The 22,436-nt window shown below is 41.6% G+C and overlaps 1 protein-coding gene across 6 annotated transcripts in view; it reads right to left on the bottom strand.

Annotated features, from left to right (window-relative positions):
* CUX1 (cut like homeobox 1) overlaps positions 1-22,436 on the bottom strand; it is a 280,556-nt gene that overhangs the window by 81,984 nt on the left and 176,136 nt on the right. For all 6 annotated transcript variants that reach the window (XM_067309899.1, XM_067309895.1, XM_067309896.1 and 3 more), the window contains exons 9-12: positions 22,141-22,189; positions 10,700-10,804; positions 7,817-8,005; positions 2,373-2,431 (exon numbers count right to left, since the gene is read on the bottom strand). In XM_067309899.1, the coding sequence (XP_067166000.1) occupies positions 2,373-2,431; positions 7,817-8,005; positions 10,700-10,804; positions 22,141-22,189 (402 nt within the window). The remainder of the gene's footprint in view (positions 1-2,372; positions 2,432-7,816; positions 8,006-10,699; positions 10,805-22,140; positions 22,190-22,436) is intronic.

The following is a 22,436-nucleotide window of genomic DNA, read 5'->3' as shown; positions in this document are numbered from 1 at the left end:
GAGGATCGAAAAGACAACTGGAGCTCTCAGATCTCAAAGCCAGGTTTAAAACCCATTTGGAACAAAAACCAATCCAGAGAGCAAGGAATTCTTCTGGCTCAGTGCTCAATATGGACCCAATTAAGTTCCTCCAAGGATAAAAGTTGGCTACTGTTTACAATCCTTAATTCTATAATATCTCTAACGTCTTTGGGAAGGTTAAGGAAAATGGAGGTCTTAAGTTTCTTTACTGGTGATTCTGCCACTTTTGGATTGTACTAGAATCATAAGTCCCTTTGGAAGGACTTCATTTAGCAATGCATGTCTTAAACTTGCTACAAACTACTGTGAGAAAGCTACGATTGTTAGTCAGCAACAGTCAGCTAGGTGTTGCATTTACTGTGGCTTTAGGAAACATGCATCGCTGCTGGCTGTGCTGTAGTTGCTCTGGAATTAAATGGGTTTTGAAAATTACTCCTTTTCATTCAGAGTCTAGGAGCAGACAAACTAAACCACACAGATGTTCATGACTAAGATTTCATATGAATGGCAATATATGAAGGTGAGTATGCAATTCCTCCTGTTTGATTTTGTATAAGAATATGCTAAATTACACCTATACTGTAGCTTCAAGTAACCAGTTGCTTGTAAGACGGACCATGCACTGTCTGGTAAATAGGAAGGTGAGAGGAATTCACTTGTACTCCCTCCCTTCCTTCTCCTTTGACAGCGTGGAGCCATTCCGGAGATTTTTCAGACTCCATCCAAGAGTATCCTGAGTCACAAATGGAGCCTTGTAAAACTCTGCACAGCTGCCCCAGGAGGCCTTGACCCCCCACCAGCCAGCAGCACGGTGGAGAGACTCCAGAGCCCCATACGAGTGTGCTGGCTGGGCCTCCAAAGCCACCCTTCTTGGAAAGCCATATTCCCAGATGAGAAATGCTACCCACGAATCAGGAAATATAAAAGCAGGAACAAGAAACATCTGAATTTTCATAGATCCAGGAAAAATTTGTCAGTTCCTGCAATAAAGAGAGGTCCAAGAAGACGGGCAGAATTCTGCTTTCCCAAAATGCAGGGCCATATTAACACTACTGTAGCATAACTTCTCATGGACCTCCTGCCTGCTTTCCATCCATCCCTTCCCTCACATATGTTAGTCTTATTTAAAAAAAAAAAAGCAGTACTGCCAGGAATTCAGAGATCCAAATGAGTTTCATACCTAAAGTAAAGGCAATAAACCAGGCAGGATTTAAAACTCATTTGCTGTTTCAGTACGTTCACATACACACTCACAAAGTGAATTTGAAGGCTGTGGCCTAATTCACATACGCTACTTAAATACGAGGGCACAAACTGGCTGAAATCCAAAGCTGCATTTACTTAAGTCAGGAGAGAAAACAGACATATTTAGCTGTGCCACTAAAATGGATTAGCTTTTTTTTAAGACCGGTTAATATTCAGGTACAGTGACCAATTCAAAAAATGGATAACTCATTTTATTTTATTGCAAGTATATACCTACACCAGCGTGCAGTGCAGCTGGCAATGAACCAGGACTGCAGCCAGCGGGGCTTGAATCTAAGGGCACTGGGAGCTGGACAGTCACTGGCCTTGCAAAACCAACCTGCCTTTGCATATTCTCCAGTGACTTGTAAACAAAAGCACATGACTCCAGGCTCATCTGAAATGCCTCATTAAGGAAGGTAACATTGTTTCAGTCTTCTTAAAAGACACACAAAAATGCCAGAATGAGGAAAGAAAAGATGAAGTTATTTAAACCTTGACGCCAAACATATTTCTAGTCAAAAACCACCTCTTCCGAACCTGACAGCTTATCTTTTTATAGTTTAAAATGAGGCTCTTAAGTCTCTTAAGAAAACCTTGAACCAGAAAGAGACTGTTTGCGGCATTAGTTTAAAACCACAATATATTAGCAAAAATATACTGTGGAACAAGCATTAAAATGACAAGTGCTGGACAACGGCTGGCAGAAGCAGAGAAAGGGTATTATGGCCAAAGGCCCTGCATTCAATTCGTGGGTCCACATTAGAAAACCCTAACCAACAGTTTCATGTAAAGAGTTGTCAATCTAAAATACCAGAGATTTTCAAGCTTTTTCCCCTGGGTGGACCATAATTTTACAGCCTTTTCTTCATGGACACTGCCATTATTCACTATTGCAATATCCTGCTGCGACAAAAAAGGAGTGCTCTCAGATACAGCAGTTGCACTGGTTCTGGATGCAATTTCAGCCAAGACTCCTTATTTCCCTGTCTTTGTGGTTTTGACTGAATTCTTTATTGTTCCAAGAGCACAGATTTGTGGCTTTATTTAACAAGCATTATTAAACTAAAGTTTGTGAAAAAATTATGTAAGCATTTAACACTTACTTTAATTCTTTCTTAACCTCTTCATAATCAGCCTGTCCTTTCAGTTTTTCTTCCAGTTGCTTTAAAAGAAAGAACATGGATTTAATTATTGAGATTTTTTTTCTGCAGGCTTTCAAAATCATCTTTAAATTATTCCATATATACAGCAGTGCACAAGTGAGGGTTAATGACTCATACCTAATTTACATATATTAGAAAACAAACTATAACCAATTCAACATAAACACAATTATACCTCACTCTTTCTACAGAGTGCCAAGCATTAGAGAATTCAGGTCACAATTTGGCTGTTTGCAATGCTGCTATCACACATTCGATGAAGAGATTGGGTGGAAAAGGGCATTAAAAATGGGGCGGTTCAGATTTTTCTGAAACCAATAAATTGAGTAGATAAGAAGGATGTTCTGGCACATACTGTATTCTTAATATGACAGTTCTCGATAACCGTACCTACATGAAAAATAAAAAAATATCGAAGAAGTTGTTGTTGCCTGGAACGCCTTAGGCATGTAAGACTTCCACAATGCCTCATGCCCAAACAAAACAGCTGGACCAAGTCATTTTACAAGCGTGACTTATTGCAATAACTCATATGGTTACACACCAGAGACGAAGCATTGAGACCCGCTCAGCAGGGCTTTTTGCTCAGGTCTGCCTGACCTGGGGCGGTCTCAATGGCTTCTTCTGCAGCGTGAAGATGCCACAAACGTCGAAACAAACCTCCTAACGCAATCCAGAACGCAATGCCACACATTCGGAGCTTACCCCAAAGCTCCTGCTCCCCACAACAGTGCTCAGCACTACAGGATAAATGCGTCAGGAGCCTAAAACATAGTGATACATAATGGTTGCCGGTTACATTGCACGGATAAGCTGCGGCTAGGTCTGCTTCACTTAAACGCTCAGTGGTAAAATTGGCACAGCATCCCCAAGGTCACAGAGCACAGAAGTAACGCAAGGACACGCTGCCCTCAAAGAGAGGGCATCTACCTTGCAAAGGAGAGGAATACGAGACACAGAAAGAGAAAAATGGGTCCTTCTGTCTAGGAGAGGCTGTCTTCGGCGGAGGAACGAATTCAGGAAGATCCTACAGCTCCTCCCGGGCTGCGCGTTTGAATGCAGGTGGACGGGAGCGAAGGGCGAGTATGAACTGGGGTCATCTCAGCAACCCTGCTTAAAATCCCTGCCTCACCCTGAGTATCTATATTAAAAGGCAGTGAAAAAGTGGTCACCCATGTTATCGATATATGGCCCTTTTAAAGTTCCTGTTCCTGCTTTTTGATACCGCCACCCACAACCCCGAGGCGCTGCTGTCAAGAGGCGTCCTTCGGTTTGCCCTGCTGGCAATACCTAGGGGAGAGCTGCTTCGGCTAGCTGCTCAGCCAGCAGCCCTAACGAGCCACCTCCACCACCTACCACGGGTTTTAAATGTGGAGTTTGTACTCTATGGGACATTGATGATACGAACAGCCTCTTAAAAAGTTTTATGTCCTACCGTACCTAGAAATCAGTAACTTGTGCAGTTATTCTAATTGTGTTAAAAAAAATAATACCTATCGGAGCTAAAACAAATTTCTTCATCTGGCAAAACACAGGGCAAGCATTAGTGAATTCTTCTGACATCTCCTGCCTTACCAAAAGGAAGACACAGGAATTATAGGAAGTATTGGCTTTGCTTTTATATGGCAGGCATGGCACTACAGGGGTTTTAGCCTTGCTGAGAGATCCCATGTCGATGGAACTAGGAAAATCCTACAGAAATATCACAGCTGTTTCGATGAGCTCCAATGCAGGACGAGATCTCGTTATGCAAACCTAATATGTAATTGCCTGGTCCAAGAGCATCACTTTGGTTCTGGAAATTTTTCTGCAGGGCCAGCAGATGCCACAAGTTCAAGCCGCTTTTCGAGCTACAGCTTGATGCCGAACAAAACACTGCGAGCATAACATGGACTGCAGAGAGACAGCGTGGTACTGCAGCCCGGGCTCACGAAGCCCGGAGAGGTATCCTTCAAATGAAAGCAGTGAGCCCGGGAGCCCCGGGGGGATTCAGCATCAGGACTGACGGCCTTAAACCTTGCCGCGGTGAGGGAGGGCAGTGCAGGACTCCACACGGCATCTTGCCGCTGCCCTTGGCCAGGCCGCTCTGGCCAGCTGTAACAGCTTCCTGCTGCTTTTTGCTCTTCTAAAGCAAAGATGCACTACAAGCCGTCTTTCCCTCAATACTGCAACTCATGTGACAGCACAGCATCTCTGGGTCTACAGCAGAATAGCTACTACAGGAGGGATAACTGGCTATTTATTTTTATACTGAGGACCAGTGCAATAGAGCGAATTAAAAAATATGTATATACACCTTGTTTTAATGTATTAGTTACTTATGCAAAAATATGTTAATAAGAAAGCCTTTTGTAGGGACAGATATAAAATACAGAAAAACAAATGATTCTCATTTCTGAGTCATATAAATTAAATGTAATTCTATATAGGTATATGCTATGCCCTGTTTTCAGAAAATTTTAGCTACACAGTTTAAAAAAAGGAAGATATTGATGGAATGAAGCTGCTTCAGAGTCTCAGGATACAAGATCACTTTTATGCTGTTATAACAGTATGGCAACCTGCAATATTTTACTTTGAACAGTATTAAAAAAAAACAACAAACAAACATCCATCATTCCCAAGTAGCTAATATAGAGATTGTTGCCATGGAAAATCTGCACCTTAACGTATATTCTGAATAAACAACCCAAACTAACATCTGAGAATGCAGAGTCTGTACATAAGCAGACCATTTAGGCCCTTGGCATCTTCCCAGTCAATGACTGTTTTAAAATGTATTAGTATGGTAATTGTCTCAAAGAACCCTGTAAAACGCACAAAACATAGTAAAACAAAAGTTCAAGCTGTGAGACAATCTGGAGGAACTAATCTCTTGCACTAAATATCAACCTGGTTAATTCAGACAAAACAAAGTGTATTCGAGTGTCCTCCAACACACAAAAACGCACAGAGGCAGGGGACGGAAGGAACGGACCGCTGGTATTTCTACACACTAAATTTGGAAATATCCCATGCTAAGGAATCATCTTGCATTCACTGTACTAATGAACCCAGGAACAACAATCTTGGAGCATGCATGGACTGGGCCCCCTCTTAAGTTATTTTAAAAAAAACAAATAATCATTACCCTATTAATAAATAATTAAAGTGCCTTTCCTTAGTTAAAACAGCATGGGCTGTATCAAAAGGCTTAATACATTAAAAAACTCAGTCGGAATAACATTTTAGTTTAGTTCTCAGTGATAAACCAAAAAGCCCATAAAAATTAAAAGTGTCTTATTCAATTAACCAAGGTCATTCGATTTTAGTACATCTTGGCTAACTAGCACTAGCAGGAAAGCTCTAACTTCCAGCAACAAAGGGTTAATATAATTACAATTAGAAAAGTCTTGTTACTAGAGGACATGTTTTGATTATTAGATCAGATGAAAATAAAGAAGCAATAATTTTTAAAGTATTTCTGTATTGTTTCATTAAGTCATAGAGTATTAAAGAATTCCCCCAAGATATGGTCTGAGAACATTGCTTTAATCTGTGAAACTGTGATTCGTTTTTTGTGGAGGCAACCATTACAATCTTAGTTATTTTGGAAGCAATTCCTCTATAATCAAGCATGAGGTCGACACATCATCACTGAGATTTGGTTTTTTGTACAACATATCTCAGGCACAGGTTTTCCCAGCACTCTGGGGAAAAAATATATATTTTAAGTATTTTTTATAGTGCAGCAAATAAGGTGAAACAGGGTTGAAATGACTAAAATTTTTATCAATAGAGTCACTGCATCAGACCCTATCAACAGGAACCTAAATACAGAGCATTAGCCGGACAAGCCTATGAGAAAATGGAAGGAGATTACTGAAATGAAAATCAAAGACTTGCTCTGTCATTTCTATGATCCTACTCCCTTTGAAGTTAATGGCTAAACTAATACTGACCTCAACAGGAACATGCTTTATTCCAAGAAAATCTGTCAAGTGCAAGGACTCAAGATAATTTCTATCAGGCTCTATGGAAAAAGAAAAGAAAAGAAAAGAAAAACCCCAAACAAATAAACCATAACGTGGGTGTAGCCAGCAAAATCTGTCCCTGCAAACGAGGCCAGCTCCCTTCTCCCTCATTAAGAGTGGTGCACACATGGTGACAGATGGGCAGAGACTGATACCATCAATATGGGAACCTAATAGATTTTCTTTGCTCTGCTGAATTTTCATGAAAAATCCACAAGGTTGTCTTAAAACGTGCAAAAAGCATACTGAATGCAACACTTCGCATTTCATCCCTAGCAGACATTTGTCCACATAAAGCATACTACAACAGAGCAAAACGAGCATCCTCTAGAAGATGTCAGAATCGGAACAATTTGTAAGGGTTTCGGCTGAACGTTAAATCATTCCGATAGAGAAAAGCTACCCACGCCACAGTTAGCTACGGGGGTACTACCACTCTCCTGCTTTCAAAAACTCTCTATAAAATAAAAAAAAAAGTCTATGTGATTATAAAAACCTAAAAACCTGTGAAGCCTTTAATGGAATAGATAAATTTATTGTGTTTGCCGTGTGAAGCTCGTAGATGGTAGAACAACGAAGGAGACAGGAGTTACAGGAAACAGACTCAGAACAGAGGTCAGGAAGCATTTCTCAGGCTTACTGAGAGATCAGAAATGTGGGGAAGAGCGCACAAGGAAGGTAAAGCCAAAGGTAAAGGGGTCACTCGTGAAGCAGTTAGATGTTTCTGCTCCTGTGGTTTTAGGGATGTGCCACTGGTATGCAAATGAGCACGGGACTGGACCGCTAATTACCAGTGGGAATGACTGCAGCAAATAAACAGCTGAAAAAAAATTCTTATTACGGCTAAAAAGCCTTCCTTCTGTGTCTTAATTTTACTTGCTTCCATGTACTAAACGATCCACTTCGCTCTTCCAATGGAAGGAGAACTGGAGGGGCTAGCGGGTAACTTCAAAGATAGACTACAGCACAGTAAGCGTCCCCGGCAAGTCAGCAACATCAAACACTGGAATGAGAATTAAGTTTTAAAACCCAAACAGGATTTTCTGTGCCTTTTCCAGTTCAGCCACTTCACTACATATCCATGGTAAATATGTTTTGATTTTTGTTGCTGGCTTTAATTCTAATGGTGGCCACTTTCTGCAAAAACAAATTTCAAAACAATGAGAGCTAGAAAAAGGTAAATTACATTTCAGCAAAACTGTGATCAATTAGACTAAAACGTCCCAGAAACTGGAATTCAACAGCATTCTGAAGAAGTAAATAGCTTTTATGGTGCCTCTCAGAACCACAGAAAGCTTATATTAGTAAAACCCAATATTGGTATGTCAGTCATCTGCTTGAAAAACTGCTGAGCCCAGAGCTGCTCCTTACTTTGAGTGTGCTGTTCTTGGCAGTCAGCTGCTGCTCCAGCTGCGAGATTTGGCTGCTGGAGTTCTCCCGCAGTTTGGTGAGGCTGCCCTGGAGTCTCTGGACGTCTTCTACGAGCTGGGCAATTTCCCGCTCCTTCGCAGCCAGTTCTACTTCCAAGCTGGATCGTGTTAGCACCTCGATGGCCTGCTCCTGATGTGAAAAAAATTTAATATCATAAATAAAGGCAACAAGCTTGAAGGAGGGGCGGTTAAGTATGGACCAAGCACAGCATCAGAGACAGAAACCATTTCTAAATCCGGGACTCTCGGGATTCACTGTGTGGACCTGGAAAATCAACCTCTTTACTCCCCAGGATCACTCTTCGGTAAAATGGGGATAAGGGAGGGAATAAATTTCCCTAATTTGTAAGCGTACTGGGAAGGTGCAGTAGCGACAGTCAAAGGGCTCTATTTAGCCCTATTCATTATTAATGGTCCAAGTGCTTTGACAACTATGAAAATCTGTGCTTACAAAATATTAATCAGATAAAATATTCTGAATTAATAGAGCAGAATTTCTTAATCATGAACTGCAGAGACATGTGCCTTTGGCTCTTCATATGTATGCCACTTATTTTAGGCAAAATCATCAAAAATTGCCCCAAACTGCTACAATGAACTTGCTCCTTGCATGAAAATTGTTCACTGTTACGTTATTGCTAGCAACTAAAGCATCTCCTCCACCGGGAAGGGGGCACACGTGACAACTGTAAGACAAGGGCATTCTCCCCAAGGTCTCCACTTTTCAAAATTTCCTTCCCTAAATCAGGATCTTTCTTCTACTAATTTCCATAGAAAAGGCTGTGAAATCTGTCCTCAAGACTGAAACACCCCCACTATACTGACTTTCCAGCAGGGCATGAAATAAGGGGGGACAGAAATGGGAAGAAGAAGGTAGATCTGTTCAGAAAAGATAATACATACTAATTGTACCACCTCCTTTGTCTGCTTTTCGTACTAAGAGATCAATAGCTATAACGCAGCGGAGGATTCTGAACCTCTCTTTCGTGAAGAGCGTAACGAAATCCTTGCGTGGATCTGGGGAGCACCAGGAAGCCCAAATAATTAACACACATTCCATCTAAGACCCTAAAAAGCATCTTACAGAGGTTAACGGCTCTTCCTCGCAAAACACCAGTGAAGTAGGAAAGAAGCCATTTACCAAGAGAGAGGTGCCGATAGCAAGCATTATACCAAAGATGCTATGGCAAAAGAGCTGAAAATTTAACCCACTGAGGCTGTCACCCAAGCACTTTCTTTGCAATTCAAGATGACATTGCAGCAGACTGAAACACAGTACATACCCTCTTTTCTGGAGAATACAGGCACAACTAAACACCTTTTCCCTATCTTCTAAACACTTAGCTTGATTCTCAGTGACTACACACCATTGTGCCTCACAGAAAACTGCATGTACGAACAGCAGTTAACAACGCTCTCCTATTACCCTGAATTATACTTTTAACTTGAAAAAAACCTCTAATTTGCTTGCATGAAACATCACAAGTTGTATAATCATCTGCTGCTTATGCCTATTGAGAATAGAACATAGAGTCTGAAATAAGATAGATAATGATCATTTTCATCCTGCAGTAGTTGTCATATTAAATATAAATGAAGTGCAGAAGTACTATTAAATACAAGAAAGACCTAATGTTAAAATAATGATAAGACTAGGACACAAAATAGGAAGAGGCAGGTAATTCAGAGTTACAAGTGATATTCAGGCTTTTTATTATTATTTTTTTTTTTCTTTACAGCCTGTGTCTGTATCTTTTGACTTCTCTGAGAAAACACTGGGTCATATTAAAGGCAGACGGAAAAGATCTGGAGGACTTATGGTTTGTGACTCATTCTCTGCAAATATATTTTAAAGGCAACTGTGTGTCTTTCTGATACCAGTGTCAAGACTGTATGTGGCTCACAGGAAAAAGCAACCTAAGGAGCATGATTTCTTTTGTTGGTTACATTCGCTGCTTAGAAGTAGATCACGTTTCATTTAATTGCATATTTACATTTAAATACTCCTATTTCTCCTTTGGCAAACAAAAATCAACATAATCTGTCTGCTCATCTGTGATACCTGCTAACCCAGGACCAGCTGGAGTCCCGCAGCAGCACTCTGCGCCGGAAAGGCCCCATCGGCCGAGAGGCAGCGCTACCCACCTCCCCAAACGCAGGTATCCGCTTCATTTAGAAACCTTTAGAAGAAGGCAACAACCAAGCAAACCTTTCAGAGGGAAGGGTATCTTCCCAGTTCTCCGAGTCTCTTCTATTAGATTTATTGCTGTATTTCGCAGGATAGAATTATTCAGGGAAAAACAGAATGACAGAGAATTTCCTCTCCAATTTCCCCCAAAGCCATATGCTAAGAACATGTGCTAGCAATGGGCACAGGCTAAGGCTCTTTGGGGGAGGTCGGCTGAAGCCCCTTGGCCCAAAGCTTCAGGCCTCCACACCGCGCTCGAGGCCGGCACTGGCTAATAGCCGCTCAAGGCACGCTTTGTGATATGGTATTGCTTTTATTTCTCCTCTGTTGAAGCTCCTAGCGATCCAAAATAATTTCTGAGAGTTGTTGCTATCTGCCTGGACTCTGGTAGCTGAAGACGACTACGGACCATCATGGTCACCAAGGCGCAGAGCGATTTCTGTCCCTTCAGTGGTCTTTCGCAGCCTCTGACCGCCTTCGGATGTTTAACAAAATTGCAACGCTGAGCTGCCCAATTCCAATTCAGTTTAAAGTATTGTTCCAAACTGCTCTTTTTATAGCTGTGAGCATAAATTGAAAGAGCCGTACTGCAGGATTGTCAGAAACCTGTAAGAGTCAGTAAATATTTTCTCTCACCACATCAGGTGCCTTCTGGATCTGCGTAGCGAGTTGGAGAGATTTGTTGGCTGACGAGAGCTGCTCCCTTAAGGTCTCTGCCTCTCTCTGAGCCACCTCTGCCCTCTGAAGGAAATGAAAAGGGGTGAAAAGAGAAAGTACATTCAGTTTAACAACTGACAATTATTACAAGAACATTCATCAATTCATGCCTGACTGAATATAATTGATTTTCCTAAACACTCAACCTAATAAATGTTAGAAAAAAAACATAGAATGTGATGGATTTTTATTTTAAACAGTACAAGGAAGAAATAATTGAGCGATTATGACAGTAATTTAACGCCAGGAGCAAGGAATCCCCTGCTGATACTAATGCTGCGGCCCACTGAATTTCCCAGACTGAATAAATACAAGTGGAAATGGAGTCTTTTTATTCAATTTCTTTCCATTCTCATAGACCAAGCAGATTTTATTGCAAGGTTCCTCATGGGAATAATTCTCAGGGGTAAATGCTGAATTAAAAGATATTCTGACCATTCTCTCTAACACACATACAATGTTGCGGATTGTCTTTCTTCAGTAATTATTTCCCAAAACATGAATTGGTAGATTCTGTTCTTTCAGCAGGTCTATTTATTCAGCAATATTTAACCCTACACTGAAAATTTTGCACAGATCAGTTACCAGCTGCTGAGGATTTATGCAGTAGCTGATCAGTCCGTGACTTGGCTACTAGACAAAATTGCCGGACAAATATTGAATGATAATAGAAAGGGGGAAGGCAGAATTCTGCGGAAAGATTTTCCATGCAGAAGCTTGGGTGGAGACAGGTGGATCGGTAACTTCAGGCAATAAATAGCAGCTAAGTCTTTTCCATCACTGCATATTAGTTTTCATTAGGAAAAGTGGAACAAAACCTGGTCATTTTTACAGTATATACTCCTTACGGCCTAGAGTTTTTTCTGTAAACACATTGTTTACCTCCTGGAGTAATCACTACTTTTCACCTGAGCTGCTCCATGCAGGCCACGCTCCACTTTCAGCAGAAAACAGCTAAAAATCATCTTCTATCTCCACTTCAAAGACACACCAACTCTTCCAAACCCATGAGCTGCCACCCACCAAGGCCAAAACTTCTATTCACTACCTCCTACCCTTTACACTGACATTTTCCTTCCTTTGTTGGATAATAAATTCACACTTCCATCTTTAAGCCACCCAAACTCCCATATTTGTGTGTGCCAAACTCCTCTCTTTTTCAGTGAATATGAAAACCTATATCCCTTTTTGTGTGCATGGTCTCTGACTTATGCACTAGTCAAGCAGAGACTCTGCCTGCATGTTTAATCAATCAGTAAACTAAAGGCAATCAAATCCTAAATACATCATCTGCGCTATTTGCTCACAACATTATATTAAGTGATTTTGCAGAGGTTCTACAGCAGTAATTAAAATGTAATTGTAAAAAGTAGAGTAACAGGGCTCTAATAACGAGAACGCAGGACACAACCTACTGTGTGCAGGAACAAATGGCAGCAACATTAAAAAGGCAGACCAGAAAAGGAGAAAGTTGCTGTTTTTGTGGCTGGATAATATTAGGATAAAAAAACTAAGCTAACATTTCAGACTGAGATAAATTATTTCCTCTCATTTTATTCGATGCGTATGTGAATATATTGATCTAATAACTGCTAAGGAACTACTGCAAAGCAGGACAAGTTACTACACTGCGGTACTTGCTCTTGCATCTCGTGTTGTATAAGTAATGGCTTTTGCAGCCTTAAGCGATTCTGCTGATGGCTTCCATTCACAGCGGCATTGTTTTGAGAATCTATGCAGTTTGCATGCACGGAAACCACAGAGGATATTTCTAATAGATGTTACATCTGCATATACAGTAAGCTGTCAGCTGCCCTTTCTGCATAGTCTCCCCAGCCAATTTAGAACACCTGTTGCAATCCTGTGAATAATATTCAGCAAGATTTCATGGTACGCGTTGTTAAAAATAAATCAGCAGAAACCTCGGACAATTCTATTTGGAAAATATTGGTCAATTTTTCTTTTTTTCCCCAGAACGTAAGCTTTCCAGAGCCAGAATTATATACGTCTTCAGCGTCTTATGGATGTCTTCAGTGAATGTCTTTGGTGTACAGAAAGCACTTTCAGGCACTATTGCAATATAAATTATAAATTACACACAAAACCTGTTAAAAGAATGTTACAGTTTCAAAACTGTGCACTTAAAAGTTTTGAAAAGCCAAGCCCAGCCCTGGGCTCCCCAGTACAAGAGGGATGTGGCACTACTGGAGCAAGTCCAGCGAAGGGCCACAAAGATGATTAGGGGACTGGAGCATCTCTCTTATGAGGAAAGGCTGAGAGAGCTGGGACTGTTTAGCTTGGAGAAGAGAAGGCTGAGAGGAGATCTTATCAATGTGTACAAGTATCTGAAGGGAGGGTGTCGAGAGGATGGGACCAGACTCTTTTCAGTGGTGCCGAGCGACAGGACGCGAGGCAATGGGCACAAACTGAAACACAGACACTTCCATCTTAACATGAGGAAAAACTTTTTCACTGTGAGGGTGACAGAGCACTGGAACAGGTTGCCCCGAGAGGTGGTGGAGTCTCCTTCTCTGGAGATATTCAAAAGCCGCCTGGATGCAATCCTGTGCAATGTGCTCTAGGTGACCCTGCTTGAGCAGGGGGGTTGGACTAGATGATCTCCAGAGGTCCCTTCCAATCTCAGTGATTCTGTGATTCTGTGATTCTGTGATTCAGTCATCCCCTCGTGCACACTGCTTCACGAGGCAGAGTCTTGAACTGCATAACAACACGCCGTTTTCTTTTTTCCAGTGAAACTCCTACTCCGTTCAACTCACCGGACAAGTATTTCTCAGAGAATGAATATTGCGTTTTATCCTCCTTGTTCAGCGTGTGACCTCCACAGCTTACGTACTGCAGCCTAAGCCCGTCCTCCTCTGACGACAGAATTAATCACTTCCCGGGCTTTGCTTTGCTTTCCACCCTGCCGGTGTCCGAGCGCTTCGTCGCCATTAATGAGCGCATTGCCACAAAACCCCGGGGAGGTAACGGCAGGGAATAGCACCACCAGGCCCGAGGGACGTGGAGGAGAGGCTCTGCTTGGAGAACCCCTCTAACACCCTGCTCCTGCCTCTCTTACCTCTCCCTGGGCTTGTCCCTGCATGCAACCGTTCTGGCTGCCAGCCTAGTGGCACTGCGCTTTCCCGCGAGCTTCGTAGCCGCTGACTTTCAGAGCAGCCTAACGATACCCACCAACCGCCAGAGTGTGTCTTACCCTGATGATTTCCTCCTTCCTCTTTTGCTGCACTGGATGCTCTCAAAATCTCCTCAACCTGGTCCCTGCCCACCCTCGCTGCTACTTTCCACGCTCCAGCTCCCCACTCGGGACCTGGTTTCTCGGCTTTCACGTGGCCGTTGCCCCGTTTTGCCCTCCTCAGCCAGGGTACGCAGAGGAACGTCCCCTGCTCCAGCGCTCCATGTCAGAACGGCTCCAGCTGATTGCAACAGAGAGCGAAAACCCCAGCTCGCTCCCGTTCGCCCGGGCAGCACCCCGGCAGCCTGCAGCGTGCTTCGGACAGGCGCCGACATCAAAGCGGACAAATTCAAACCAGATTCTCTGGAGCTTCTGTGAACTTAAGATTTTTTCAGATGCTTCTTTGCTGGCCAAACTTGGGGCTTTTTTGCTACTTGAAGCAACAGAAGATACAACCCTGAGAAAAAGGCAAATCCTCCCTCATCAAGCACCAAGGCCCTGCTCTTCACTACAGGTACCGCAGGCTTCTCACCCAAACGGCGACAACAGCTCTTAACACGTGGGAAAAACTAGATTTTTTTCCCCCCTAATCTTGTTCTTACAAATGGTTGAACAATTTTTCCTGAAATAAAAAAAGAGTATGCAGCCAGACAGCCAATATGGAAAATAGCTAAAATCTAGCAAACTCACACAACTTGGAGCCACTGGAAAGTTCAAACGACCTTCACTTTGCATGACCCTATCTGCTTTACTTAAGAAATACGTATTTCATACTAGAGTTGCCTTTGACCGTTCAGTGCTAAAACATTTGGTTTCTTATTTCTGAACCTCCTACGAACTGTCTAGAAAGACAGTGATGACCATTGATAGTCACACTGCTAGCGTTGGTAAAGATCACTCAAAGTCTCCATTAACGCCCAACAACGCTATCGTACCTCGGTCAGACAATTCCTCTTACTTTCTATAGCGCCGATAAACCAGCATAGAATTCCCTCCCTGCTAAAATAAATATTCCAAAATACTTCAATTCTCCTTAATATCATATGTAAATATTACACTCTTAATAGTGAAGCCAGTAGGTCGTGATCATAATGTTGCCATGTGCTTACCAATTAAAAAAAAAAAAGGAAAAGCCTTACACAATAGATCCAGTATAAATTATTCTCATTGTTTCCTGACAAGATAATGAATAATGTGAACCGAGTGCTCTTCTACTTACAGTAAAATGTTAATTTGATCAAAGACCAGCGGTGTGAATAGAAAAATGAGAGGCTTACAAGCAAAATGTAAGACCTTTCCCTTAAAGTTCCATAAGCCAAACTATACTTTCTTATTACATGCTAACTACAGTGCACTATACACGGCAAAATCTTACTACAGGGTATATTAGTGTATATTATCACAAGTAAGTTTTTTTTGAAATTAATGAGCCCAATTATGGCAGTAATTACAACGCTTGGGTGTTAAGCACTTACAGTTCACACTCCCTTATTTGTAAGGCTACTGCACAAGCTATGCTTTTCAGAGTATAAGATCTATTAAAGCACACTGGTTCTATGTGCTCTAAAATTTTTCTAACTTTGGAGATATAAACATTTATTTTAAAACTTTAGGCCACCCCAACTTTCACAGAACAACAGTAAGGCATCAGAAAATCTGTGACATGAAAGACTCTCCAGGGCTCTGGCACCTATTCTTTCCAGCAATGGAGAATTACATTAAAAGGGGGGGGGGGGGAAGAAAACCCAATAAACAGAAGAGGTTGGGTTGTCTTCATTCTTGTCTTCAGGCTATTGTGCTTTCCTTTCCACATTGAAAAGCTGCCAGCTAAATGTATTCCCAACTGAAAGCCTGGCATTTACAGGAGACTCCTGTGTTTGTATGAAAATATTAACCATGTTTTGCCTTTATACAGCACTTTTCCATGCAAGGATCTCAATGCACTTTATAAAAGTAAATGTTATTATTCCTATTTTACAGATAGTGAAATTAAATCACAGGATTAAGTGAATGACCTCATTTGCTATAAACTGCCATAACTTCACTGCAGTCAGTGGAGATACGGCACTAGCAGAGAGCTAGCTCATTGCAAAGGGAGTCAGAAATAAAGCCCAGATATTCCAACAGGATATGTGGTAGCCTTGGTGCAAATGAAGGAATCAAGTCCAGATGAATACCCTTCTGCATGGAAACCTAAAAACAAGGACTGCCTTGTCACTTGTTTCGTTACTGGTGGGGGTTCAGAGCAAAACCCGCTTGTGCACTGCTCTTCCACTGCCTACATCCCGTTGCACTGGTGTTGCAAAGCGCAAGAGGAGAGCTCCTTCCATCTGTTGCTCAAAACCCATACATATTTTAAAGCAATCCCACTTAGTGGGAATATATTTTCAAACAACTTTCCGATGTGATTTGTTAGAGATAGGAAGGGACCATAGCCAATGAAACGAAAAAAAGTCTTGAGACCAACATTTCAGCTAAGATGACCTAATGGGTTTTTGTTTCTACTTCTATAGCACACCCTGCTTTATTTATTATTATTATGTATTATATTATTATGTATATTTATGTTATTTCAGTGGTGGTTTGGTTCCAAAAAATCATTAGGTCTTCCTCTACAAAGCTCAAAATCTGTAACACTACATTTCTTTGGAGTATATGGTATTGACCCAGCCTAGATTCTTTACAAAACTCTCATGTATTTTAGAAAGAACATTTCTTCTTTTCTTGTTTTATTAGTAACAGAAGTTTCTATAGTTTGCTTCCCCCCCTCCCCCCCCAAAAAAATGAAGTAGAAGTTTGGCAACACTATCAGCACTGTTACGATGGAAAGAAAACCAATGGAAACATTTTGCTTTTCCAAAGGTATAATGTGGCATACACATAGAAGAAGAAAAAAAATACATGGATTACATGAAAGTAATTACATCTAGAGCTCTGACAATATAGTCTACAGAAAAAATATTCCATGCTCTTTTTCTGCTATTACCTCCAAAATCTAAGGGTGCCTATATCTGAGTTTGTTTTTCAAATCTATTTCCTCCTCTTATGCATTAAAATGTAATAATCCAGTGTCAATCAACCCTACCTGAAGTTCTTCTCTGTATTTTCCAAAGCTGAAAAAATCATCTTTTTCCAAGAAGCCCAAATTGCAAAGTCCGTTAGACTTTTTTTTAATCTGAACATACAAATTCAGAAAATGGATCTGGATACATCAATAATGTAAAAACACAGGTTGATAAAATGATTTGTGCGCAACAACTTAGACTCAGTATCACAACCTTAAAATGAGGTTTGTTTTTTTTTTTTAAAAAAAAACACTCCAAAGTAATTCTGTTTGCACAAAATATGAATGACAGTTTTCAACAGACCCCTCAGTTTTTCTCATGCACAACTGGGCAACTCAAGGTTGCTAGATAAAACGTAGAAACAGAAGGATAATTCATTTGAATAAATTTATCATTTCAACTGTGACTTACTGCCGTAAATGCTTACAAAAAAAGTGTAAACTTGCAAAGGTACAGAAAATAGCCAACTATAAGTATTTATATAAAATATATATTCACAGACACGTGCTAATTGTCGTACATGCTGCAAAGTACACTGGAGCTTCATTAACATCATTGATTGGAAATGATAATATTCTGGGAATCAAACAATAAAAAATTCAAAGACGCTGTATCCCAAACTATGATAAATCATTTATTTTGACAAGTAAGGGTAGTTTAGCTTTAATTATTTATTATTATACTTCATAGCATATCAGAAAATATGCAGTGATTTATTGTGCAAAATGAAATCTTAATAAAACGAGTCCCTTCCCCAAACTACCGGATGATTAAATCTTCATGGAAACATGAGGGTAAACTCTTAGGTATTTTTGTTAGTGAGCTTGCGGGTTAGTAAAGTGAAAACAAGCAATTCCTATTGCATTTGGTTATATTTTAACTTCAGTCCTTTACTGCCACCAAGCCATACAAGTAACACAACCTTAGGGATTCAGAGAGAAACAGAGAGCAAGTACATACTCGACTGCTGCCGCCGACACTGCCGTTACCTTGCGGCTGACACAGGAGCGTTTCGCTGCCAAAGCCAGCGGGGGCTACAGGAGTAAAACCCGTCCGGCTGCCCACCCCAGGTGAAGCCATGTGTTACGGAGCTGCTTAATGGCTCCTCTTGCGGGAGACGTCAGGAGGCCAGCCATCTTCATGTACTGCTCTGCCCTGGCTGTCCATACCCCTCAAGTCTTCAAAATTTAAAGTCTGAAGTCTTTAAGGTCTTAAGTCTTCACGGTTGCGCCTCATTTTTCATTCTCACTACCTCTGAGCATCACCCCGGCTCCGGCGTCCCCGGCGTGGGGCTCCCACCAGCCACCTCAACCCCTCCACTCACGCTAGTCATTTATTGCTCTTTGGTCAAGGTTACAGTTTGGGGAAAATTCCCATTATATCTTGAGTTAACGATACAATGGAGAGAAATCCTAACTTTGTGGTCACTGCCCCTTTTTCTCTCTGAGCAGAAAATCACAGCGCTCCCTGGTATTTAAAGGTAATTACGTCTAAGAGTTAATAATTTCTTCCAGGGACGACTGCGCAGTGGGAGCAGGTAAACAAGCCTGGAGTGCTCCTGCATGAAACGATCTGAGGAGCCGAACGAGGGAAAAACAGTGGGACAAGAGAGGTGACGGAGTCGGGAGCTAAAAGGATGATCCACAGAGCTGCCACACTTCACCCAGCTGGACACGATGGGGGGAATCACAGCACTGCTCAACCTCCCTGGCTTCCCTACCCAGAAAACTGGATGAATGTCAGGAATACATCCACCTCTCGTCACTGCACCGACCTCAAATTGGAGAAGGAAACGGCATTTCCCACCTCTTTTTAAGAATCAGAAGTGTGTCACCACGTAAAGCAAGGGAAGTTCAGAAACGTTTAAGAAGGGCAAGAAAGGAGAAGGGAATTTTCAAGAAATATCAGCTATTCAAAAATTTCAAGCAAATATACTTCATATCTTCAGCAGAAGTATATTTGCTGTTCCATGAATTTCTCCTCTGAAATACAGTCCAGTTTGGGTCAGCGGTAATTTTGGAAAAACAAAACCACATCAAAATCAGCAAGTTAGTTTATTTATCCTCAAAGGAGGAATCATGCTGAGCATTACTCTTTAAAGGTAGCCTTAATAACAAGGAAAAAGTACCTACTGAAACGGTAAAAGGAAATGTTAATCTAACTATTAAATACATAATTATGTTAAGTACTTGTTTCTGCAATTGTAACACTTAAGTGTGATGCAAACTCACTTTTTGGCTTATGCAATGGATTTAATTTCTTCCAATTTCTTCCAGCCATAAAGTAAGGCAAATTGCAAGAAATGCTGCTACAAAAACTACTTAGTTATTATTTGTAAAGTGTTTTAATAAAGGTAAAGCATTAAACAAGGCAAGGACTATGGGCACGGCTCAGCAATGCAGCCGAGCTAACCCAGCAGCCTTGTTGCTGCTAGAAGGGGACAGTCCGGTTCTTCCACCACTCAACTTTCCCTTTCCTCTCTTTTCCAAGAACAGGAAAAATCCACAAAAAATTAATCTGTCCCCCACCACCCCAAACCTATGCTTTCTGGCAGAGTCAGGGAGCTGAACTGCTGCAGGGAAAGGTCCCACGATTGCCAAAGCCGGCACGAAGAAGGGGGCAGGCCCGTGGCGGCCAGGAGCCAGAATGAGATACGGGAGAAATGGGGAAAAGGACGTAGCGACACCTCTTCCGGCAGCCGTGAGCCGTCAGAGCAGCTCAGAGGAACTGCACACTGATGGTTATGTACAGGTCCAGCAGTTGCTGAATTACAACCAAAATAAGGATTATGCACATAAGCAGCTTTCAACCTTGACTCATTCAAAAAATCCCAGGAAAGTCAAAAAGCACATTGCATGTTTGCTCCAGTAAGTTGGAAATTATTTTCTGAAAATAGCTTTGCCATTTCTGTATAGATGGATATATTCCATTTTAGTATGCCAATCAGGAAGCAAGAAATATCTGTTCCTTAATTCTAAAGACATTTCTTTCATTATCACTACCTAAGAAAAAACATACTGGGTAAATCTAGTCATTGCTACAACTTTAAAAAACAGACCACCTTTGCAAAAATTACAAAATAATTTTACCAAAGCACCTTTAACACCTACATAACTTCTAAAAAGACTACAGATTTTCAAATACATATTAGCACTCTTATAAATACTTAATGCTCTATCTACTAAAGAACTTCTTTTTCACAGAACCAAAAATCCCACTGTGCAAAACCCATTTTCTTTTACTGACTATATAATAAACACAACAACTTACAAATCTGCCTTCTGCTTCATCAATATTTTTCCAATATATAAAGAGCTAATGTAAATGATAATATACTCGCTGTGATTATCCAATCACATAGAACAAGACATTACACAGGCCATGGTTTGGAATAAAAAGAGTGAGGCTAAGATTCAGGACCACTGAATCGATCTTAATAGGGGATCTCTTCGAAAAGGACAACGCTGCTCTTCATCCTCACCTGCGACTGCCCATCCCTCCGTTGGGTGGCTGCACCCATTGAAGGGTGGGATGGGCACCTGCGACCCTTAAATTAGGACCCTTAAAGCCCTAATTTCTGATCTTACCTGATAGATGGATTCATGTAGCTCACTGATTAAAAAAAAAACAATGGCCGGTTGAGGTTTCCCTCTATGAAACAACCCCCAGCTTCATACATCACCGGCAGTTCCGCATGTCTGACGCCTCCCCCCGCCCCCTCAAGCAGTCATTTGATGTACAGAATGGACCAAAAGAGCCATTTGTTTGGATGGTTTTTTTTAAAACTTTTGCTTTTAAAGTTTCACACAATGTCTTGCTTTCTCAGGAACGTGTGCTCTGCTAGGGAATGCGGGAGAGGAGTTTCAGGGTCAATTTACCAAATTAGTATCCACAGGAACAAATTACAATTTCTTTGTTCTCCTGCGTGACACAGTCTGATCCAGCCCTCGCTAAAAATTAATACGTCGAGAAAACGTACCAGAAAATCACCAGCAGTTTCGGCTTGAGACAAGTGAGAGCAGCAATTTCCAGCTGGTGAGACAGTCCCAAAGGTGAGGCCCGGCACCAGGTCAGGGACCAGCTCTTCTCGCCTCCTCCAACTCCGCTAGCTACAGCACTAGGTCAGACCTCCCCGGTCCGCCCGGCTGCCCTACCACCGCTGCTACTCCTTCACTAGCGAAAGAAGGGTGAGGAAAAGAAAGAGCAGCAGCGGGAGCCAGAAACGTGGCTGCCTTGGATGTCCCAGGAGCTGCTACCTTCTCGGCTCCCCCAGTGCTCACCCTGCCTCATGCCAGTGCGGTTCCAGTTTCCTCACCCCAGGAACCACCTCATCACACCCACTGCCCGTGGCGCTTGACGACGTGAGGGCATGTGGAGATGGGAGGTGCGGGCATGGCCTCAGTCTGTCGGGGGGAGCTCAGGCAAGGAGCAAAGACTACGGCAGCAAGAGCCCAGCTCCAAGAAATCCTGGGAACGACTGTGTGAGGGCACCTTGGTTATAGAAGGATGGTACGTCAGCATTTCCAAAAAAACCCTCATAAAACGCATCTTGAATCCGCCACGCACTAACTCAGACATAGCAAGCTAACGAACATTATTATGCCTGAAAGTTACTCTTAAACTCTTATATAAAGCTTGCAATGTGATGTTCAGCTGCTGACATCAGCTTAGTGTGAGTGGACCTGGTTAAAATGGCATACTTCAAAATTCAGTGTTTTTGAGCAAACCACTTCAGACCCTCTGAAAAGGGCAAAAAAATGTGCATAAATCCCTGAGATGCAATTTGGGTATATACCATTTATTTGCATGTCCTGATAGGGGCCTAATACAGAGTATTTAGAAAAATAAAAGGAAGCAAAACTATAATGGGAATCTTAAATTTAAATTATTAGAAAGTAAATACATAGCAAGCACTACTTTACTGTGCATACAGTCCTTAAGGAATATCCCTGGAGATCTGTACTTTTCACTAAATTTGCATGTTTTCTTACTCTACACAGTTAAGATTGCTAAGTGCATATAAACAAACTCATGAAATCCAAAAGATGAGAAAAAAAAAAATCATACTTAGAATTTTATGAGAAACTCATGCAAAATCCTACCTGATTTGCTCTTTCGAGGTCTGTCATGATCATCTCAATTTCATCAGCCCTGGGAGAACAAGAGAGCATAAGCACCGTTACCAAACAACGCCTGCGATACGAGTCCAATGCATTGTACAACTGTAACATTCGTACAAACGACACCAGTTTTCAATATTATTTTAAAAGGACACAGTAAAGACTGATCGACTTTTGACTGGTGAAATCCTCTTGGGTTTCGGCTGTGGTGACTGGTTTGTAAGTCTCCAATTCCTTTGCCTATTCCCTTTCTGCAACACAGCAGCTCAGAATAATTA

Source organism: Apteryx mantelli, chromosome 22, assembly GCF_036417845.1.
Source record: "Apteryx mantelli isolate bAptMan1 chromosome 22, bAptMan1.hap1, whole genome shotgun sequence".
NCBI lineage: Eukaryota > Metazoa > Chordata > Aves > Apterygiformes > Apterygidae > Apteryx > Apteryx mantelli.
The sequence above is the reverse complement of the archived record's forward strand: the minus strand, read 5'-3'. Positions and strand labels throughout refer to the sequence as shown.